General features: G+C 34.0%; 1 protein-coding gene across 3 annotated transcripts in view; it reads right to left on the bottom strand.

The window, feature by feature from the left end:
* Window positions 1-21755, bottom strand: part of LOC111052588 (rho-associated protein kinase 1) — an 83342-nt gene that overhangs the window by 38832 nt on the left and 22755 nt on the right. For 2 of the 3 annotated variants that reach the window (XM_039424747.1, XM_039424746.1), the window contains 9 exons: window positions 20595-20686; window positions 19945-20104; window positions 19319-19367; window positions 18204-18212; window positions 15944-16138; window positions 13510-13668; window positions 11192-11438; window positions 8245-8481; window positions 395-555 (listed from right to left, as the gene is read on the bottom strand). In XM_039424747.1, coding sequence (XP_039280681.1) covers window positions 395-555; window positions 8245-8481; window positions 11192-11438; window positions 13510-13668; window positions 15944-16138; window positions 18204-18212; window positions 19319-19367; window positions 19945-20104; window positions 20595-20686 — 1309 coding nt within the window. Of the gene's footprint in view, window positions 1-394; window positions 556-6233; window positions 6330-8244; window positions 8482-11191; window positions 11439-13509; window positions 13669-15943; window positions 16139-18203; window positions 18213-19318; window positions 19368-19944; window positions 20105-20594; window positions 20687-21755 lie in introns of all 3 variants that reach the window. The other variant, XM_039424745.1, reaches the window with a different exon arrangement.

The following is a 21755-nucleotide window of genomic DNA, read 5'->3' on the forward strand; positions in this document are numbered from 1 at the left end:
ATTATAATTGATTAATTTAACATTAAATTGATTATTTTATCAAGGAAATGATAATTATTATTAGATCAAATTTAATGGGATGAATTGAGTAACAGCTGTGTACACTCAGTGGCAGAATGGAGAGACTTGGCAACGTTTTTCTCCTATCTTTCTTCACTGCCATTATAACGTGGACCTCACTATAGCTGTTTACCCTTTTGTCAATATTTGCAGTAGCAGAAGTCTTCGGGGTGAATTACAGCATTTAATTTTGATTTTCGTTCAATAATAATAAGTATAAATTAGAATTGGAACAGTTTTGATTTTGAGCGTGTGGTACTTTTCTGAAAGTTCCGTAATTCTGAATGATTGAATATTAATTAATGAATACATTAATTAATAAGATCAATGTTACCTTTTCAACCTCCTGCCGGTGCTCTCCTTCGAGTTTTTGCAACCTCTGCTGGATTTGCTTGTAGTCGACGGACAACATCGACATCTGTCTCTCTTTCTCCTGCGACGACAGGTCTGCCTTCTGCCTCGCACATTTCTCTTCGTTCAGTTTTGCTTGTAGAGCTGCAATCGAATAACATATTTATTGAATCAGTTTGATTGATGATAAATCACTAGTTTATTCTAATAATAAATTCAATTATACTACAAAATTAGAATAAGAAAAATGTCATTGATTAACAAAAACATATCAGTTTCCAGGACTAAAATATGGAACTTACTGCGAAAAATGAAATTATAGTTTTCATATAATTATAGATACATTTTTCAGTTATGGTTGGGCTTGATATCAACTTTCAAGGTGTGCGCGATTCCTTAATTTCCATTTTTTCATTAATTTCCATGCGGGAAGACGAAACATCCACTCATCTTCTTGTACGCAGCCCGATGTATTTAGAAAAAAAGACAACAGTTTCTGAATATAGTATATTTCGCACCTAGAGCAGAAAATGAGATTTTTCCGGTTCGAAATCGGTTTTCAAGTCCGAGGCCGTAGGCCGAGGACTAGAAAAGATTGAGAGCCGGAAAAACATTTTTGCCCGTGGTGCGAACGATATTTTTCGCCACACTACAGGTATTGCTATCAAAATAAATAAAGAATACAAAATAAAGAATACTTGTTATCGTACCTATCTCTTGATTTTAGTGGTAGAAGATTTGCAGTCAGGATTTCAGATTCTTTTAAAATTTCACTTGGAATATCACGGGCGTCGTCATCTTCAAGCATTTTTGAAAATTTGGAGTGCGCTAATCAACAATAAATAATTGAATAAAACTGGTTGCGAAGCGAATGCTGAATTAGTTTGATTCGAAACTCGAACTGAAATCATGGCGACTTCAGCTGATGAAGAAAGTGGACACTCGCCCGATCTAGCGGATGACTTATTAACTACGGACTTCCATGAGGGGCTGGAAAGAGACCACTTTCTGGCTTAGACCGGAAAAGAAACCCTTTTCTGACGTCAGACGAGAGTCGTCTGCAAACAAGGTCTTTCAGATCTACGTAGGGACTGGAAAACAGCTGCTTTCTGTGCAGTGTGGCGAAAAATATGTAGCAAATATAGTTAATTACAAAGATTAAGATTTAATGCTCCTTTCAAATGTAACACCAGATAAAATAAGAGATATTTACAAATACATTACTAATGCGATGAATGTGCGAAATTACATCTTAGAGACTACGGGATGATCTTTTATTTTTATATCAAGTTGTAATTTGTTCTTTAATAATCACAATTACTGTTAGTACTGAAAAGTTGTTTATGAAATTGTAGCAACAGTTATTGGTGCTTTTGAGAAGCAGGTTATTGTTCTTCTGTTGTTCAGTTTTTATCTTCTGTTGTTCAATGTCTAGTCAATATTCGATATCTGAAAGATAGTCTAATTATATTGTTTTACTAGTACAGCTTTTTATGTCTCTGTGACATGTAAAATTACTCCCCCATATACAATGAATGATATTTTAGTAGCTTTAAATCTGTGTTTCTGTTATTTTTAAGGATTCTATGTTAAACTATTTCATTTCAATAACAGTGTTATCTCCAAAAGTTGAAGAGGAATTGAAATCAATTCGATTGTGTTGATGTTATAAGTGGGGATCTGTGATTTTTTCCTGTATTCTGTTCTTGTTATTGTTGTAATTTATGTACTGTTCGTGTGCAACTCTTTGTATAGGGCATGGCCCTTATGACAAATGAAGTTTATTTATTTAATTTCCATTCATCATCATCATCATCAATCATGGACTAGGCTTGCAAAGCCTGTTCTTTTTGAAATACTATTCCCATTTCCGTTTATAATACTAGTACAGTAATTCTATTTCAACTTTACATTGTTCATTAACTTCATCAAACATATAATTATTTTAATTAGTAAACCAATCTAGCGATATATGCTATATTTTGCTCCACTTAAAATGTTCAATAATTTCAGTAATTGAGGTGACTTGAAGAAAGAAATGTTAAATGTACTTTATTTCAATAACTTTTTATTGAAAGAATAACAAATAATTATTCAGTATCAATGCCCATAGGATATTCTACAGTGATCATGTCTATCAACCTATATTTGAGTTTTTACATGTATGAAATAAAATATCTTCAAAACCAGTTACTAAGCTAAAAGCCCCCCCCCCTAGTTTGAATTATTTGAAACAATTCCTTAAGTAATACAAATGAATATCAAAATATAAAAGCCCCCCCCCCCCTAGTTTAAATTATTTGACACAATTCCTTAAGTAATACAAATGAATATCATGTCCATCAACCTATATTTGAGTTTTCAAATGTATGGAATAAAAGATCTTCAAATCTAGTATTAACTAAGCTAAAAGTCCCCCCATAGTTTAAAATATATGACACAATTCCTAGAGAAAAACAAATGAATATTTTTCACCTAATTTTACAAACAACAACAAACTGAATCAAACGTGTAAACCATTTTATCCATGCGAGAACTCGATCAGTCTTTAATAATCCTATAAGTAATGGAATAAATCCTAGAAAAAAAATGAATCGCAACTGACACACAACTAGATTATAGGATAGCATCTGCTAGATGAACAACAGAACGGTGATTCATACCTCGAAAAATTGTATCCATGCGATCTGAGATGGAAATAAGAGGAAATTTAGTAAAAAATTAACCATTCTGCATGCAGTCACACAAAAACAAAGTTAAAGTATGTAATGAAACAAACGAAAACCGGATTCCTCTGAGGAATTAAAGGAAACAATACATATGTATCATCAGTTCGACAATGGACGAGGTGGATAGGTTGCCTCTTGCAATATGTTTCTAAAATATTACACACTTAACCTTCCGGCAGTCACGCTGTTGTAAAAAGTACAACGTGTCAGTTTTTTTGCTGCACAAAACTATTGAATGTGGTGGTGTCAGTGAATGAGTCACCTATGCATTCCAAAACTTTCCCCCATCACTCCACTGAGTTGTAAAAATCAACCGTGCAATGGTTCAGTCTTTAGGTGCCATTTAGTCGCCACAGTGCATAAGATATGGAGAGACTGTATACGGGGTCCCTCCATATCTTATGCACTGTGGCGACTAAATGGCACCTAAAGACTGAACCATTGCACGGTTGATTTTTACAACTCAGTGGAGTGATGGGGGGAAAGTTTTGGAATGCACTTAACCTTCCGGCAGTCACGCTGTTGTAAAAAGTACAACAGTGTCAGTTTTTTTGCTGCAAAAAAACTATTGAATGTGGTGGTTTCAGTGAATGAGTCACCTATGCATTCCAAAACTTTCCCCCCATCACTCCACTGAGTTGTAATATCAACCGAGCAATGGTTCAGTCTTTAGGTGCCATTTAGTCGCCACAGTGCATAAGATATGGAGAGACTGCATACGGGGACTGTAAACGAACCAATAACACAGAATTGATGGCTTTGTTTGATGTACCTTATTGGGCTATGAAATGGTAATCATCCAAATGTTCATAGGCGTAAAATAATCCAAGAAGATGGAAAAAGTAATTATACAATTAATTGATATGTTTTGACACAGTAAACAGAGTACATAACACTTGGAAAATTAGATGTTGTACAAAATACAACACGCGACTGCTCGTGTGATTGAGTAGGGCGCGACTACCGAAAGGTTAAAAGTATTTTAATAAAAAGGTCGGTGACCCTTAGATCATTGCTTTCTCTCCGAATTATAACGATTTCATATTCAAATAGATTGTGGGAATACTGAACATTGATGGAACCAATAATATTGTCTGGCCTAGAAAATGAATCATTTCACAATGTGGGTGAATATATTCAGGGATTTACTTCCTCTTTCTTATAGAAAGCTCTTTCTTAGCTTAAATATGAGCTACTTGGAGTGGATAATTATTTATATTACATGTAGCAGATCAAATTATAACGATTGAATTATTTCAAAAATGATTTTTGAAGCTATTGAAACAGCCCGAGAAAATTGGTTAGATTATCAAATTATATTTAGTATAATTTAAAACAAACAAAAATGATAATTATGGTAGAAGTTTCCCATGCTTCTAACCTTCTACAATGAACAAAAAATGATTCCCGGAAAATTCAGAACAAGTTATTTTTCAAACTTAATATATATTGTTCGTTATTGAAAATATTCTTATCAGATTCAAATAGTGGACAGGATTGAAAAGGAAAATCTAACAAGAGGTTGGAAAAGACATGTACGGTATCCTGATTTTTTACAAAGATGAAGTAATACTGAGTGTGCCGAGTGTTAAAGGAATGACCTGATATTTACATACTACAACAAGGAGAAATAAAAATAGAAATCTACGTACCCTTTTTTCAAATTGTTTACTTACGATATGTTCCGACCATGAGGCCATTATAAACTTGATAGCCGAAACATATCGTAAGTAAACAATTGAATACAAGGGTATTTAGGTTTCTATTTTTATTTTTATTCAAGAGTAGACCTAACGAGAAAAGACTTCTACAAGGAGTTATTTTTTGACAATAACATATTTACAAGTGGGACACTTCAACAAAACAAGATGAACATTCTTGGAAAGGATGAAAGGGTCGTTCCATGAGTTTATGAATAATTATTACAGAACCTGTATTGGAATTTCTTTGATGAGTCAGCACTTTCCCGCAAGTGACAATCGAACGAAAGCTAGATAACAAACAAATTGCTAAAAATCATTCTAAACTACATAAATAGGAGGATAAGTACATGACTTGGTTGAAGGAGGATATGATTTGGATGGCTTAAGTAAAAGAAGATAATGTAGTTACTGTAGTATAGTGCATTAAACAAATTCAAAGTGAGCTCTATTTATGAAAACACAATGAAATATATCAAGTACTTTTTTACTTTATCCCAACACAAGATAGCAGAACAACGCTGCCAAACCTCTGTCTTGTATAGATGGTAGCCGATACAGGATTATTGTTGTGAAGGTGCGTACAAGGTGCGTACAGATATACGCGCCGCGAACATGAACAATTCACTTTTAATCAGCTGACTATATCTGTATTTTTACAGATACGGTAAGATACCGATATAAAAAGCTTGGCATCATCAGCTGATTAAAAGTGAATTGCTCATGTCCGCAGCGCGTAAACCTGTACGCACCATTATATTAACTGTTCATTCTCGTTTAAAATAAACAATTATATTTTATTATGCAAGAAATTATATTTTTCAATGATTTCATAATGAATTTTCATAATTAAGATGAAATATTTTTTCAATTATTAATACTACATTGTTAATGGACGATCTGGCAAAGCAAGAAAGAGATAGCGCTATCCGCTTTGTTGAATGATAGAGAAGGATAACAATAACATTGCTAACCAAACACTGTCATTATAACGTGGACCTCACTATAGGTTTGACTCTTCAAAAGCCATTTTCTTAATTTACACTTGAAAATTGCTCTTGAATAGTTGAAACTAGTTGTAATCTGATAAAATGAAAAGGGTACTTGATATATTTTATTGTTTCATTTGTATATTTATGCTCTAGAAAAACGTTACCCTTCAGCACTTCTGTATCCTATACAGTACGCCAATAAGCACATTTTAGAAATTTCAAATTTAAAAAACCAAGAAAACTTTAACATCTATTGAGACAAGGCAGAACATTACACAAAATTATGATCGCACACTAATACTCAATTTAGGAATGCAGATGAAAAACAAAGCGCAACGTGCAAGTTTTAAAACCGAAGCTGACATAAAAGTGATAGGATAAATAAAGAGGGGACATCAAACCTGTAGGATGCGAATTTAGATCTTGGTTATCAAGAGAAGGAGGAACTGGGGAAGACATCAAAGCAGGCAGGTTGTTTTCAATCATCGCCATCCCACCTGGCCACCCAAATCAGTACACTTATTTCCACTTCACTTTACAATAACAATTGGCTCAATTGGAGCAAACTTCATTAATTTTTATAAAATAGAATTGTAGTACCCTTTGAAATTAATAAAATAAGAATACAAGTACTAAGAGTACTATAATTATATTTTATAAATACAAGAAAGTAGCCCAGAATTCATACACTTCATTGATTTTATATCTTCAATTTATGCCTCAAAGATAAACCACTATCACACTGAGTAGAACTTCACACATACATTTTATTGCTGCAAGTAGAACATTACATTCTAAGGTTCCGAGAAAATGGAAATCAGTAGTAGCATTTTATACAAAGCGATTGAAAGTCTATAATAGCATACGACAGTTTCTGTTTAATTTAATGAAGAATCAGTCTTCTGATTTAAGAATTGAAATTCTGTTCAATCATTTCTAAAGTGCGAGATAAATTACTTTTAACACAGCTCTTTCTCGAAGACGGAGAGGTCCGATGCTCTATCCTCCACTAATCACTCCCACTACCTAGCAGCATTCTCCTTCTTTTGTGTCTGAGTGAGAGCGGCAACACTCCCCTCCATCTATTGCTGGCAATGTTTCAAATAGTGTACTGGTCAGAAGGTATATTGCTTTGTGTATGTTACAGAGATGTTTTCATCACAAGAACATGAAGCAAAATGACACGGCGCATCCAATTGTGCGCAGGATGTCCGTCTGTATCTATGCTACAAACTGTGGAGGGAGAAATGGGTTTCTCCTCTTCATGTTTAGTTAATTTTATCCAAGTTCAAGACGTTTCAAGCCGGTGTAAAATCTATTGGAACCAAACAGGAACCAATAGAAATGATGTAATTGATACTAAAAATTGTTCAATGATGATTGAATTCATTATACTTATATGTAATGAAGACACTAAAGACTTGTTGCAATGTGAAGTTATATTATTCTGAGTATAATACTTGAACAATACTAAGATTCCTCGATAAAAAAGAAATGTATTTCTTGAATCAGGTAAAAGCTACAATGAAGGAGTTACGCATTAATTTGTCGAAAACTTATCTTATTTCAAAGTTTTGTAATAAATATACAGTTAAGATTAAGGTGAAGTCATATTTAAATATTCTGCTATTCTTGGATATCGTTCTGCTTGGACGGAAACTTCAAACTCTTTGAAATCACCATTTTTTTTTTTTAAATATCCTTAACATTTCATATCAGGTGACTCAGTGAGTGAGTTTGTGTTTATATTATGGCTCCAAATTTTTAAAGATCAAATCAACACTTGGACAAAATATTATCCTGAAACTTTGTGGTTCATGTCTTTAAAGCGATAAGTGTATTTAAAAGTTCATAACACATTACTACAGTAAAGTGTTTGTATCAATTTCTAAATTCAAAGTTTTTTTGTGACCAAAATATTTGTGTTTACAAGTTCTGACAAATTTCTGAAAAATTTTAATCAAAATTCGGGAGTGAAATAGTAAGGGCTATAATAAGCCTGTTTTTTCATTTTCAATCATTTTATGATTATGTGTTCTTGTATCTGTTGAATAAATAAATAAATTCAATTCTTTAAAAGTTCATAACACATTACTACAGTAAAGTGTTTGTATCAATTTCTAAATTAACATTCTAAATTCAATGTTTTTTGTGACCAAAATATTTGTGTTTAAAAGTTCTGACAAATTTCTGAAAAATGTTGATCAAAATTCGGGAGTGAAATAGTAAGGGCTATAAGCCTGTTTTTTCATTTCCAATCATTTTATGATTATGTGTTTTTGTCTCTGTTGAATAAATAAATAAATAAATGGTCCTTTCTACACAGATTTTCACAAAAGGTTTCAACATCTAAAAAGTTTACATTTTTTAGATAACCTAGTAGAGTTACTGAAGGAGAATACGTGAACATACCTTTGACCACCTCTAGATTAGCCTCCTCCTTGCTGACTAGCCGACTCTTCTCGGTCTCCTCATGCGCACGCACCTCCTGTTGGTAGCGGTTCTGCGCAGCCTTCAACTCCAGGGCAAGCGATGCGCACTCCTTCTCCAGACTCGACACTTTCTCGCCGAGCAACCGGTTGTCGTCTGTCATCTTCTCCTCGCGCGAGGCGGCTCTTTCCAGCTCCGACAGGATGGTGTGTAGGCGCCCTAAAAGTGAAAAAAGAACAAAAAATGTTCATTGAAAGCAAGTGAAACGGTTTGGAAACAATGTATTTGTTTAACACTGTAGCTCAACTGTTTCTTTTGTGTGCAAAAATATTCAATTCAATTCATTTATTCACTTGTCATGAATAGTAATAAACACTATATAGACAAAATATTATCTTGAAACTTTGTGGTTCATGTCTTTGAAGCAATAAATTCGCTCAGGGCAGTTTGAACAGTCAAAGCTTAAACTCGATTTAATCAGCTGGTGGCTTAAACTCAAAATGAAACAAATAATAACAAACAAGACTTGATACGGATTTAATCCAGTTTGAAATGAAATTTAGTTTAAACTGTCACTGTGCAAACGGCCCGCAGTATGGTGAGGTGCAGTGACAGAATATCACAGTATAGCTTGGTTATAACTTAGTGGAGTTAGTGGTAGAGTTACCTGGGCAACCACCAACTATCTTGTGAACTCTACCAATGAAAACGTTCATGGTAGAGTACTAGTTTTTAGTAGAGTAGAGTGGGATAGCACCGTGGGATAGTACCATAGAGAAACAATAGCATAAGTAGATATCCCATGGTATAGGGCGTTTATGTCGCAACTTTTACTGTTATCTCAAGCCGATAGTTCATGTAATTATTTCCCGTGAAGCTGTGACACTGGTAGTCTCTCATATTGTGCCGCTCATATACACTCTCACCCCAACAAAACTGTAAAATTCTACAACAATCAACAGTAATCGACTTGAGATAACAGAAAAAGTTGCGACATAAACGCCCTATACCATGGGATATCTACTTACGCTATTGTTTCTCTATGATAGTACTCTACCACTTGCCTTCCCCCACCACCGCTTCTCACTCTAATCTACCACTACTATGCTAATGAAAACAGTCTCGAGCTAGTAGAGGAGAGTAGAGTATTTTTAAGGTTAGTTCTGTTCGCTAGACAACACGCTTTACCTACTATTCTGAATTGTATTGAAAACAGTTACTCGATCAAGTAAGTAGAGTAGAGTAAGTTTGGTAGAGTTAATATGCCAGTTACTTGACCACTAACTCTACTAGTGAAAACGAGGCTTATTTGTTTAATACTGCGCTTTGACTGTTTTTTTCAATTGTTGTAGCTTTACAACAATACATCTTCAACAACTATAATTGTGGAGTCAATCATGTATCTGAAGCGATAAATTCGCTCAGTATGGTGAGGAGTCACCCAGCGTTACAGCAGAGAAAAACAATATTTCTTCTAATTCAAACTGAGCAAAACAGGTTGAAGATAATTTACTGTTTTGATACCAAGGTACCAAGGAGCTTTAGGCCGGTTTCAGAGCTCGACTAACTGTCGGAGCTCAAGGACCAAGCCACAAGATGCGTTTTTCAGGCGTTTTCAGGCGAGTAGGCAGGGATTGGCTAATTGTCAGCTGATTTTCGAACGAAAACTCGTTACTGAAATCGTCTGAAATCGAATGAAAAACGATGAAAAAATAAAAAATCTGATCTGCCGAATCGTCTGAAAACGTTTGAAAAACGCTTCGTGTGGCTTGGCTTACAAAGACTGTTGCACTTGTGTTTTATGAGGCAAGTAAATGTAGCCGTACAGAGCAGGGCTGTACATCTGTTCTGATACATTGAATTGTCACTTAAAACACAAACGCAACAAACGTAAGCCCGGTCAGTCTAGCTCGGTAATCGACCTTAAGATTTGAATATAGGAAGTATTCACTTATAGGTCCTTCAAGCGAAATTAATCTATCTTTGTCAAAGAAATCAAACAAAATCAAATAGTTTATTGGAAAAAAATGCATGGTACAAATAATGTTTCTAAATAACAGAATTGTGCTACACCTCGGTAAAAGAAAACTTGTACGCCGACGTGGAATCTTGACATAACTTAATAATAGACCTACTCACTTGTACACACTTTATACACACATACGATCTACATAAAGACAATTAAAATTAAATATTACTAAACCTATATAATTTAGAAATGTGGTACTATTAATCAAAACTGAATTAATTAAATCATTAATTGAACTGAAAAATGCTTCATTATCCAATTATGTAAGACTAACTGAAGGTTTTCTTATTCGCCATTTCCGGAGGACTTTATTGTAAATTGTATTTCTTAAATACGATATACTTCTTCGGGAAAGAGTACTGTTGACTCTTTCAATCATAATAAGGTTTTAATAAGGTTAGAACCTCTTTGAAAATTTTCAAAACTCTTCGGTTGAAACACATGTTTATTTAAAGCCTTTAGAATAAACGATTGTCTTATGGTCAACAAATTTGAATTTTCAAACAACGAGGCAGTTGGAAAGTCTCTAGAATATTACATTATGGTTTTAATCACTAATTTTTGTAAAACAAATAATGATTCAAAGTTGAATCAAATGTCTCTCCCCATATACAATTACCAAACTGAATTAAAGATTGGAATGAAGCAAAATAGACAGTTACAATAAAAACAGTGAGAATAAGATTTTCAAAAAATTCTTCTCTGATTGGTTAGTCTTAGTACGGTACAAACAAAACTTCAATTCATAAAACACTGTAAATTATAAAAGTTATGAACAAGGAAAATAATCGCTTCGAAATACAAATATAATATAATGTGTTAGGAACACAACATATTCCTTAAGTTTGACCTGATCGATGAAGCGATTTTTCGTTAGAGTTTGTTTGAACTTGGACTCACCCTCAAGCTCCTTGTGCAGATCGGAGATGTGCGTGCGCGAGCTCTTCTCCTGCGACAGATGGCCCTGCAGCGAGGCGACATCCTGCTGCAGCTGGTCGCGCTGCGACTGTAGCGCGGCGACAAGCGACTGCAGCTCGGCAGCCATCTGCTCGCCGGCCGACTTGGCCACCGTCAACTCGGCCGCCTGTTTGCGCCACCGAATGCCCGCCTCCGACTCGCATTTCAGCTTCTCCTGCATCTCGTTGATCTACGAAATGATACGGTACATGATTAGATGATACGGAACACAACGGAATGATACGGAACATGATAACATGATACGGAACACAAAGAAATTATACGGAAAATGATAACATGATACGGTGCATGATAAAATGATACGGAGCATTATTTCAATTTCAATTTCATTTATTGCCAATTAGAATATTCATAACATATTACAAACTCTTTATAGTATGACATATCTCTATTAAACCCGGTCTGAAATGATAAGTGTTCTTGATCAACTTTGGGAAGATATTTTCATTTTTTACTAAGTATTTTATTAAGACTTTGACATATAACGGTAAAAACATCAAAATCCAGGAAAATTAGATTTGTTGGGTATAACCTTGGTTTATTCAAGATAGTTTTTATTATATTTTTTTGAATGATAAATAGATTTTCAATGTGTACATCATATGCAGCACCCCATGTCACTAATCCATATTGTAAAACTGATTGAACTATGGCATGATAAACGGATTTTAAGTTATTTATATTCAATATTTTGTTTAATTTATAGAATTTATAAGAAATGTAGTTGTTTAGTTTTTTACACAGAAAAGTTATATGAGATTGCCATTTGAAGTTTTCATCTATTATTACTCCAAGATATTATTATAAGATGATAAGATGATACGTAGCCTGATAAGATGATATAGAACATGATGGTGATACGGAACATGATAAGATGATAATGGAGCATGATAAGATGATACGGAACATGATAAGATGATAATGGAGCATGATAAGATGATACGGGCATGATAAGATGATACGGAAAACAAAGAAATGATAAGTAACATGATAAGATGATACGGAGGATGATGAGATGATACGGAGCGTGATAAGATGATACGGAACACAACGAAATGATACAGAGTGAAAGGAGATGATTCAGAGCACCAGAAAGTGATACATAGAGGGGTACACAGATATACAGAGGGAAATGTATATACACTAATTGACAGTGAATGCAAAGAGAATGTAACAACGTTCAACTATGAATCTTACTCAGTATTGAAGTTCAATGTTTTGTTAAAAGATAGTATAACATCAGTAGCCCACATGCAAACTGTAAGGCCGTTTCAGATCACCCTATCGTATTCGGGTGATGCAAACTGTCAACAGTTCACAACAAAAGATATTTTTCCATTACTTTTGTATTCGATTACATGTTGATCTCTGATCGAGTGTCATTTTCAAGCTCAGAGCACATGCGCTGCCCGAGATATGGAGCTACGGCTACGTTAAAAACCATCGCATTGACGACGCTTATGTAGTATCAGCGATGACATTAGGAAATACGTTTTTCCAAAGACGTCGCTCAGAAACGGTCTGCCAGTGCGTTACCAAGATATTCACTGTCAAAATTGTGTATAGGTACTTTTTTGGACCCCTCTGTAAGTATAAATATCATCATATATACAGAGACAATGAAAGCTGATATGCATTAATTTATATCTTACATAGTGGAGCAAAAGATGATAAAAAATAAATGAAAAATATGAAGTTATTATATATGCAGTTGATAAATATGAAGATGGTTAGTTACACATTCAACCATATTTGCAAGTTTGCTGTTTGCAAGGCCAATTCTTTTAGATACATTTGTTAAAAGTGGACTCGCTAACAATTTTTGCACATTTTTTTCTCTTTTTCCTACTTTCTTCTCCAATACTTCCCTTTCCTTCTCCTCTTCGCCCTTCATTCCTTACTTTTATACCCTCTACCTGCCTATTACATGGGAAACCATAGTTGGCTAGGTATTATTCCTCCTTTCTTTCTTTTCAGCACACCTCGCCATGAAGCCTGTTTTTGTATTTTATTAGACATTTATTTTTTGATAGTGATTTTTTGTGTTTTGATTTCTTTGATGTATATTGTATTGCGTTGATTTGAATAAAATTGATTGATTGATTGATATTGACATTCTACCACTATCTTAGTATTATTTTAGAATCCAAAAATCTTTTTAGAATTAAAGATCACCATTGAGAGCCTTGAGAGGTATAGCACGTAGAATCCTTAATAGAAATGAGAAAGATGCAACTTACCTGTTTCTCTAGTAAGGAAATTTTATCGTTGACATGCTGATTGTTATTCATTTCCCTGGTCCGCCTATTTTGTTCATCTTCTAGTTTTCGCCGCAACTCGTTCAGATGCGTTTCTGCTTTTCGCCTCAGATCAGTTTCATTCTCCCATTTTCGCTGAGTCTGAAAATTCACAAGAAAAATAAATCAGACTAATTTTATCACACTAATAAAATAGAAAAAAGATTGTCAGACAACTAACATATTACAATAAAATAAAGGCCTAACATCAATAATAAAATAGACTGAAAAACAGTTCAAATTAATAACAGAAACATTATGAACTTTGAACCAAAAATTAATGTTTCTGCCTTTCGCCTCAGATCTGTTTCATTCTCCCATTTTCGCTGAGTCTGAAAATTCACAAGAAAAATAAATCAGACTAATAAAATAGAAAAAAGATTGTCAGACAACTAACATATTACAATGAAATAAAGGCCTAACATCAATAATAAAATAGACTAAAAAACAGTTCAAATTAATAACAGAAACATTATGAACTTTGAACCAAAAATTAAAAACAGAAACATGGTGAACCTTGAGCAAAAATGTGTTATTTGAATTTGAAGTGATTTGCATTACGCAAAAAAGGGTAATTGATCCACATTCGACCTTATAGTTTGAATTTCGACCACTACATGTTCAGATAGAAGTAAGAGGACTCGTGCATGATTGAATTGACTAAGTCTTTGGAAAAATATTGGAAAATGATTGTAGAATTTCACTCAACAACAATAACACAATAGCATTTCAGATGAAAATTGAAAAAAATCGTTCTCGTGTAGCACAATATTTTACTTCATCTCTCACCTGTTGAAACAAATTGCAAGGATCTAAGTGATCAGAGTTCATTACAGTGTCTAGCCATGATCATCACTGAGTGGACATGTCGCTCTATTTACTACTCCAATTCTTTGCAGATGGCCTTGGAGACAGTCATGTCTCGGTCATCATCCTGAGAAATAAATACCACACTTTTCTTCCTTGGAAGTAAAGAAGGCACTCTTAGTACAGGGTTCAATGAAGTGTCCCATATCCTTGCCTTCAGCCATCTCTTACAAAGTGACATGTTGCTTTTTACTGATCTGTTCATCTATAAACTTTTCTACACTACAATAACTGGTCACAACAAGTCTGAGTCATCCTTGATGCCCACTTCACCAACCTGTCTTCTTCATTCCCCACTATAGTTATTCATTTACCCATTCTTCTCATATTATAGATTACATCATTATCGATATGAATCGATCTTCAACAAAATTAGGGAACGAATCAATTTTGCCAAAATACTATTTGGGTAGCCATTCACAGAAAATAACCTCCTTGAAATAATTGAAACTTTACCTCCTTGAAAATTTTATGATTGAATTTTGTCAGTAGTCTATTTGAGAAACTATTCACGAAAAATTAACTCCTTGAATAATTGAAAATTCACCTCCTTGGAATTGAAAGATTAAATTTTGTCAGAAGACTACCTATTTGGGAGGAATGCTATACACGAAAAATTACCTTCTTGAAATAATTGAAAATACACAGTTCTCCTCGAAATCATTGAAAATTTACGTTCTTGAAATTGAAAAATTTAGTAGCCTACTTGGAAAACTATTCACGAAAAATTACCTCCTTGTAATTGAACGATTCAATTTAGTTAGTAGACTAATTGGGAAACTATTCACGAAAATTTACTCCCTGTTTGAACGACGCAATTTTGTCAGTACACTTTAAACTGGATTAAATCCGTATCAAGTCTCGTTTGTTATAATGTGTTACATTTTGAGTTCAAGCCACCAGGTGATTAAATTCAGTTTAAGCTTTGACTGTGCAAACGGCCCTAATTGGGAACTATTTACGAAAAATTTCCACCTTGAAATATTTGAAAATTTACCTTCTTGAAAAAGAACGATTCAATTTTGTCATAAGACTATTAGGGAAACTATTCCCGAAAATTACCTCCTTGAAATAGTTAACAGTTAACTTCCTTGAAATCATTGAGAATTCACCTCCTTGTATATTCACTATTAGGGAAACTATTCGCGAAAAATTTCCTCCTTGAAATAGTCGACAGTTAACTTCCTTGAAATCATTGAGAATCACCTCCTTGTATATTCACTATTAGGGAAACTATTCGCGAAAAATTTCCTCCTTGAAATAGTCGACAGTTAACTTCCTTGAAATCATTGACAATTTACCTCCTTGTATATTCAGGTCCTTGAAATCCTTGAAAACTCACCTCCTCGTAATTGAACGATTGAATTTTGTCAGAAGACTACCTATTTAGGAGACTTTTCACGGAAAATCATCTCCTTGAAATAAATGGACATCCACCACCTCGAAATTATTGAAAATTCCTCCTTGAAATTATGCCAGTAGCCTATTTGGGAAAATTCACGAAAATTACCTCCTTGAAGTCGTGCTGCAGCACAGTAACACTCTTCTCCAGCCGGGACGCCTCTTCCCTGATTTCGTTCTCTCTCTTTGTGACAGCGTCCAGTTGCGTCACCAACACACGCTGCTTCTCCTCCAGTGACGTCACGTCCTGACGGTACCGGTCTAGCTGACGCTCCATCTCTCTGTCCGCCGCGTACCCATCCTTCTGCAAGTCCACAAAAACTGCATTTTTCAAAACTGATCATCAAATTTACAATGAATAATTATTATAAGATGAAGAATTATTCAAATAGTAAAACTACGCGTAGCTAGAAGTACGTCTTCCAAAGACGTAGCCGTTCTATCTCCCAATGTTAAATCTATGCTACGCTTACGTGAAATGGAGGACAGATTGATTAACATTAGTATATATATGTGTTCCGGAGACTCATTACTATCAACGCTACGCTAGGTGTTCTCATTTAGACCCTTATTCTAAGGGCCGGTTTCCAAGCTCGGGATTTAGAAAGTTCTAGACTTTAAATACCTGTAGCTGGAATCAGAAAATTGGCTTTTCAAAACGAGGCGTATTCGCAGTAAATAGTTGCAGCAGAATAAATCTGTATTTTCTCATTTCTATAATTGGAAACGTTTTTCCTTGAAAAATGAAAAAATGCTAAATGATTGAAAATAACTGAAACTTTACACTGTTTTCAATTTATTTTATTTTGTGTTAAATTCTCTAGTTTTTCGAAATTTAATTTAAACGTGACTTTGACTGTGACTACGACTACGCCCCCTTTTGGAAGGCCAATTTTCTGACTCCAGCTGTTTAAAGTCTTGAACTTGACTAAATCCCGAGCTCGGAAACCGGCCCTAAATAGCAGTTTACCTGCTGATCCTTGTACAAACGATCAGCTGATTCAATTAAAACACATAATAAAAATGTGAACATAGCTTGATATAGGCCCGCCGCAAAGTAGACCCACGAAAAGCAACCCACGCCATGGGATGTTTTGTAAACCATTGCTATATAGTGAGATCCACGTTATAATGACAGTATTTGCTCAACTTTGGAATTGCTATCCTTGTCTATCATTCGACAAAGCCGGCGGTACTATCCTTTTCTAGGTCCACAACGATGCCAATTATGTTTTTGACAGTGTAGAAATATAATTAATTAATGCAGAGAATCGGCATCGCTATTCTCCTATCTTTATCCACTGTCATTATAACGTGGACCTCACTATAGAATTATTCATAATCAATCAGCTGACAAGTGCACTATCTATTGCATGTATTCCACAGATGTCTAGAGAAGTCTAGCAATGGTTTACAAAACATCCCACGGCGTGGGTTGCTTTTCGTGGATTAGCGTGGGTCTACTTTGCGGCGGGCCTATGTCCTGGATTAATTTAAAACTTGACTTTAAGAGCTATTGAGTATACAGAGCCTACTTCAATGTTGACTGGGAAAGAAGTTGGAAGTGACAGTAACTCACTGTTCCTATTTAACAGGTCTTCTACTTTCTCAAGAATCAGGCCACGGTTCTCATGGAGTAGATGAGCAGGAATAAAAAAAAATGAAATAGGTTGGTGAAAGTTTAAAAATCAGTGACAATAAGAGGCGAACATTTTATACGGGAAATAAATTCTAAGATATATTTTTTGGGCTAATGTGATTCATACAGGTAGGATATATTTTTTAAGGGGTTATAATTAAGTATTTGATAGGCCAATTACTCGTTTATGTAATGATACACAAAGCACAATTAATTGAAATTATGTATTTTAATGTTCAATTTCAGAAAATCACTAGTACCCTTATTATATTTACTGGATAATGCCATTATCAAGTATTCTTTCAAAGGAATTCATTTCACTTCAAGGACACTTGTTAATGGCATCATCGCCGAAACTAGTCGTGTTTGATAAAATTAAAGGACCTAGAAATTGATTTTTATAATAAATTATTGATTTTTATAAGTAAAATATAAATCTTAGTACCCTTTTGAATTATTTAATCACAACATGTTTCTGACATTAATGCATTTTTTCAAAAAATGGTACTTAAAAGGGTAATATGATTTATATTTTATTTATATTAAAAGTAGCCCTAAATTGATTTTTATATAAATTGTGCTGATTAAATGATCAGTATAAATTATTATTAACAGTATAGCATCGATACACTATGTACAATGATGAAACTAGTTACTAGTATGTAAAAAGTGCTGATTGATGGAAATAATAAAAAAAAATTATTTCAAGAAAGTTTTTGAAGAGACTCACCATATCCACCTTCAGCCATCAGATTAGCAGACATGCAAAGAAAGAAATCTCAATCAGTTAAAAAGTAATTTCAAATAAAATATTAGAAATATAATAACTTTAAAACAACAATGCTAGTAGCCTATCTAATAGGATTAAAAAACCAAAGTCTAATTCTATATTATGATGTTAGATGTATTTTAAAAGATCAAGTACCTACACAGATAAATAACAGCGTAAATATTATATAATTAGATTATATATCCAAATTAGATGTATTTTAAAAGATCAAGTACCTACACAGATAAATAACAGCGTAAATATTATATAATTAGATTATATATCCAAATGTAAACTGTTTCAACTATGTAACTTACGACAGAGGTTGTATTATAATTATTGTATTATAAATTGTTTGATGATGCTTATTGTTTTTTAGTAGAGTTTTACGGCAAATAAAATTATTGATTCTTGAAATGCATCTTTATTGCCAAATATGCGAGAACTTATCAATGATCAAGTTTCTAAAATTATTGAGATCCATTGCAGCATGAAATGAGTCTTTCTGGCAAAATTATGTAAGAATGTAGGATTTGAATTATTATAAAAAAATTGATTATATTGATCATTAAAACAGACACGAACATTTAGTTATGCTTATCTAATTCGAAGGTCAAGTATTGGGATTGTATTGTTTTTCAATAGAATAATATTTTTGAAATTCTCTATTTATTTTATGGTAATGATACTCTTAGGCTCAATTCACACTCTTACGCGACTCAGGTCGCGAAGAGACTCGACTCTAGTCGAGAGCATATGTTTCCAAATGGTGACAGTCGCGGAGACTAGAATCGACTGGTCTGAGTGCCACCATTTGGAAACACATGCTCTCGACTAGAGTCGAGTCTCTTCGCGACCTGAATCGTGTAAGTGTGAGTTAAGCCTAATTAATGAAATTGGTATTGACAGTAGTTTGGCTCATCGATAGAAATCAAGGAGCAAAAAAGTTGGATCTTTATTTTTGTTTTGAAGGAAGCAATTCTGAGTACATAACCTGTTCTCTCATTCACTTGACATTGGTAAGATTGATTTAGTTGTAGCAATAAATTAATGAGTAGAATGCATTGCTTACTTACCGTATCTATAATTAGGTTATTCTTTTTTTCTTTTGAAGCGCTAAGTAACCTGAAAAATGTGAAAAAGAAAGTTAATTTTATAAAAAAGAGACATTTGAGAAGAACTCACAGTAAACTATAACACGTAGAGAAAACAGTTCACAAGATTTTTTTTCCAAATAATAAAAAATGTTATTGAATTATAAAAGATTAATTTAGAATATTCTCCTCCATGAAGCAGAATGATAGATCAGATAGAACATAATAAATCAATGAAAATAATTAAGATAAGTTACAATGAATAGTTTCAAGAGGAAAATACTAGAGGATAATGTACTAAAAACATTATCAATTTCTCAAACATGGAAATATTCACATAATCAACCTTATGCCTTAGAATAATTGAGTTAGTAGTTTGCATTTTAAAGATAATTAACACAACCATTTTTATTTCAGTTTTGAAAAGGACTTGGTTAAATGTGTTTGGTTGTGATAAACTGTTGTTAAATTGGTTGATTAAACAGGTTTTGTCATAAATTGAGCAATATAATACTGTACAAGTCTGTACTATATCGATACATTATGAGGAAGAAATTTATTTCTAAAGAAATTTATTTCTAATAAATTTAATTTATTTAATAACTTACTGATAATCTCTGGAATAAGTAAAGCCAACGAAAGGTAGGTGGTTGCCTGCAAAGGCTTTGGGTATGGGAAAGTTTTCTTCAGGTGTTTCATCTTTTTCAAGGTAATCGAAATGACTTGTATCGTCATCGCCACTAAGTTCAGGTACAACGGGAGGAGCACCTACAACAAAAATATTCATATTAGAACAATAAAATACTTTATACAATACTATTAATACAATTAAATACAAAACAAAATACAGTAAGACTTTAAGCCCAAAAAATAGATTGAAAATGATAAAATATGTTAAAACTGAACCTAAAGACTACCGAATATACAGTTTTGTACAGTCTGTCACAAACGTTTGAAGGCGGTTTTTTCCCTGAGAAGGGGAGCACGCGCAGTTCGGTCCCACTGGCAGGGAGAAGTAGTGGGGGATATCAGGTAACAGTCTACAGCTGAAATTTAGCTCCAAGACTCTGGAGTGGAGCACAGAGCGCCAATGGCGTTTGTACGGTTGTTTTTCCTCAGTAAGAGTGTAGAGTCGAAAAATATATTTCAATTTGGAGCATCAAATTTTGTGTGAGACTGAACAAAATCGCCTTTGAAACATTGATCCGATCTAAATCATAATGTTCATATTTATAATTGAGGTTTGAAAAATACTTACTATCCCTCAGGTTATCAAAAGTCCATTGATCGTTTTGGAAAAATAAATGCTTCTTGATTTCGTCCACATTATTCCGTCCCAAACGTACAGTTCTGAAAAAGATGAAACATCATTTCAGTTGCCATTAAATAATCATAAATATCCATATGAAGTCTCAATAACTATGAAACTCATTACCATCTTCTCTCATCACAATTATAATGATGTAGCTCATTTTTTTCAAATAATAAGTCCAGCCACTAACATTAAGTTACGGCATTTTCGGTTGTACAGTCGAAGACCGGAATGTTAGTGACAGTCACTTCCGACGCAGGTGTGCTGGTGTTTGTATTCTCTTTCAAGTCCGCTTTTAGGCTGGTCATCAACGGTTGAACGAGCATGCACATACACAGTCCATTAACATTGTTTTGGCATTATAACTACCATCACAGCGAAACGCTTCGAGCAAAATTTTTTGAGGTTTGGTTTTTTATTTCCAATTATTTATGTTGTTCATTTTTTCTTCGCTGCTCTATTTGAGGTTAAACTATTTTTCGCCACACTGCACAGAAAGCAGCTGTTTTCCAGTCCCTACGTTGATCTGAAAAACCTTGTTTGCAGACGACGTCAGAAAAGGGTTTCTTTTCCGGTCTAGGCCAGAAAGTTGTCTCTTTCCAGTCGCTCATAGAAGTAGTTAATAAGTGATCCGCTAGATCGGGCGAGTGTCCACTTTCATCATCAGCTGAAGTCGCCATGATTTCAGTTCCAGTTTCGAATCAAACTAATTCGCTTCGCAACCAGTTTTATTCAATTATTTATTGTTGATTAGTGCATTCCGAATTTTCAAAAATGCTTGAAGATGACTGAGGTATTCCAAGTGAAATTTTAAAAGAATCTGAAATCCTGACTGCAAATCTTCTACCACTAAAATCAAGAGATAGGGACGATAGCTTAACGAGTATTCTTTATTTTGTATTCTTTATTTATTTTGTCAGCAATACCTGTAGTGTGGCGAAAAATATCGTTCGCACCACGGGCAAAAATGTTTTTCCAGCTCTCAATCTTTTCTAGTCCTCGGCCTACGGCCTCGGACTTGAAAACCGATTTCGAGCTGGAAAAATCTCATTTTCTGCTCTAGGTGCGAAATATACTATTTCAGTCATTATAAATTGTAATTTTCCA

Source organism: Nilaparvata lugens, chromosome 3 (assembly GCF_014356525.2).
Source record: "Nilaparvata lugens isolate BPH chromosome 3, ASM1435652v1, whole genome shotgun sequence".
Taxonomy (NCBI): Eukaryota; Metazoa; Arthropoda; class Insecta; order Hemiptera; family Delphacidae; genus Nilaparvata; species Nilaparvata lugens.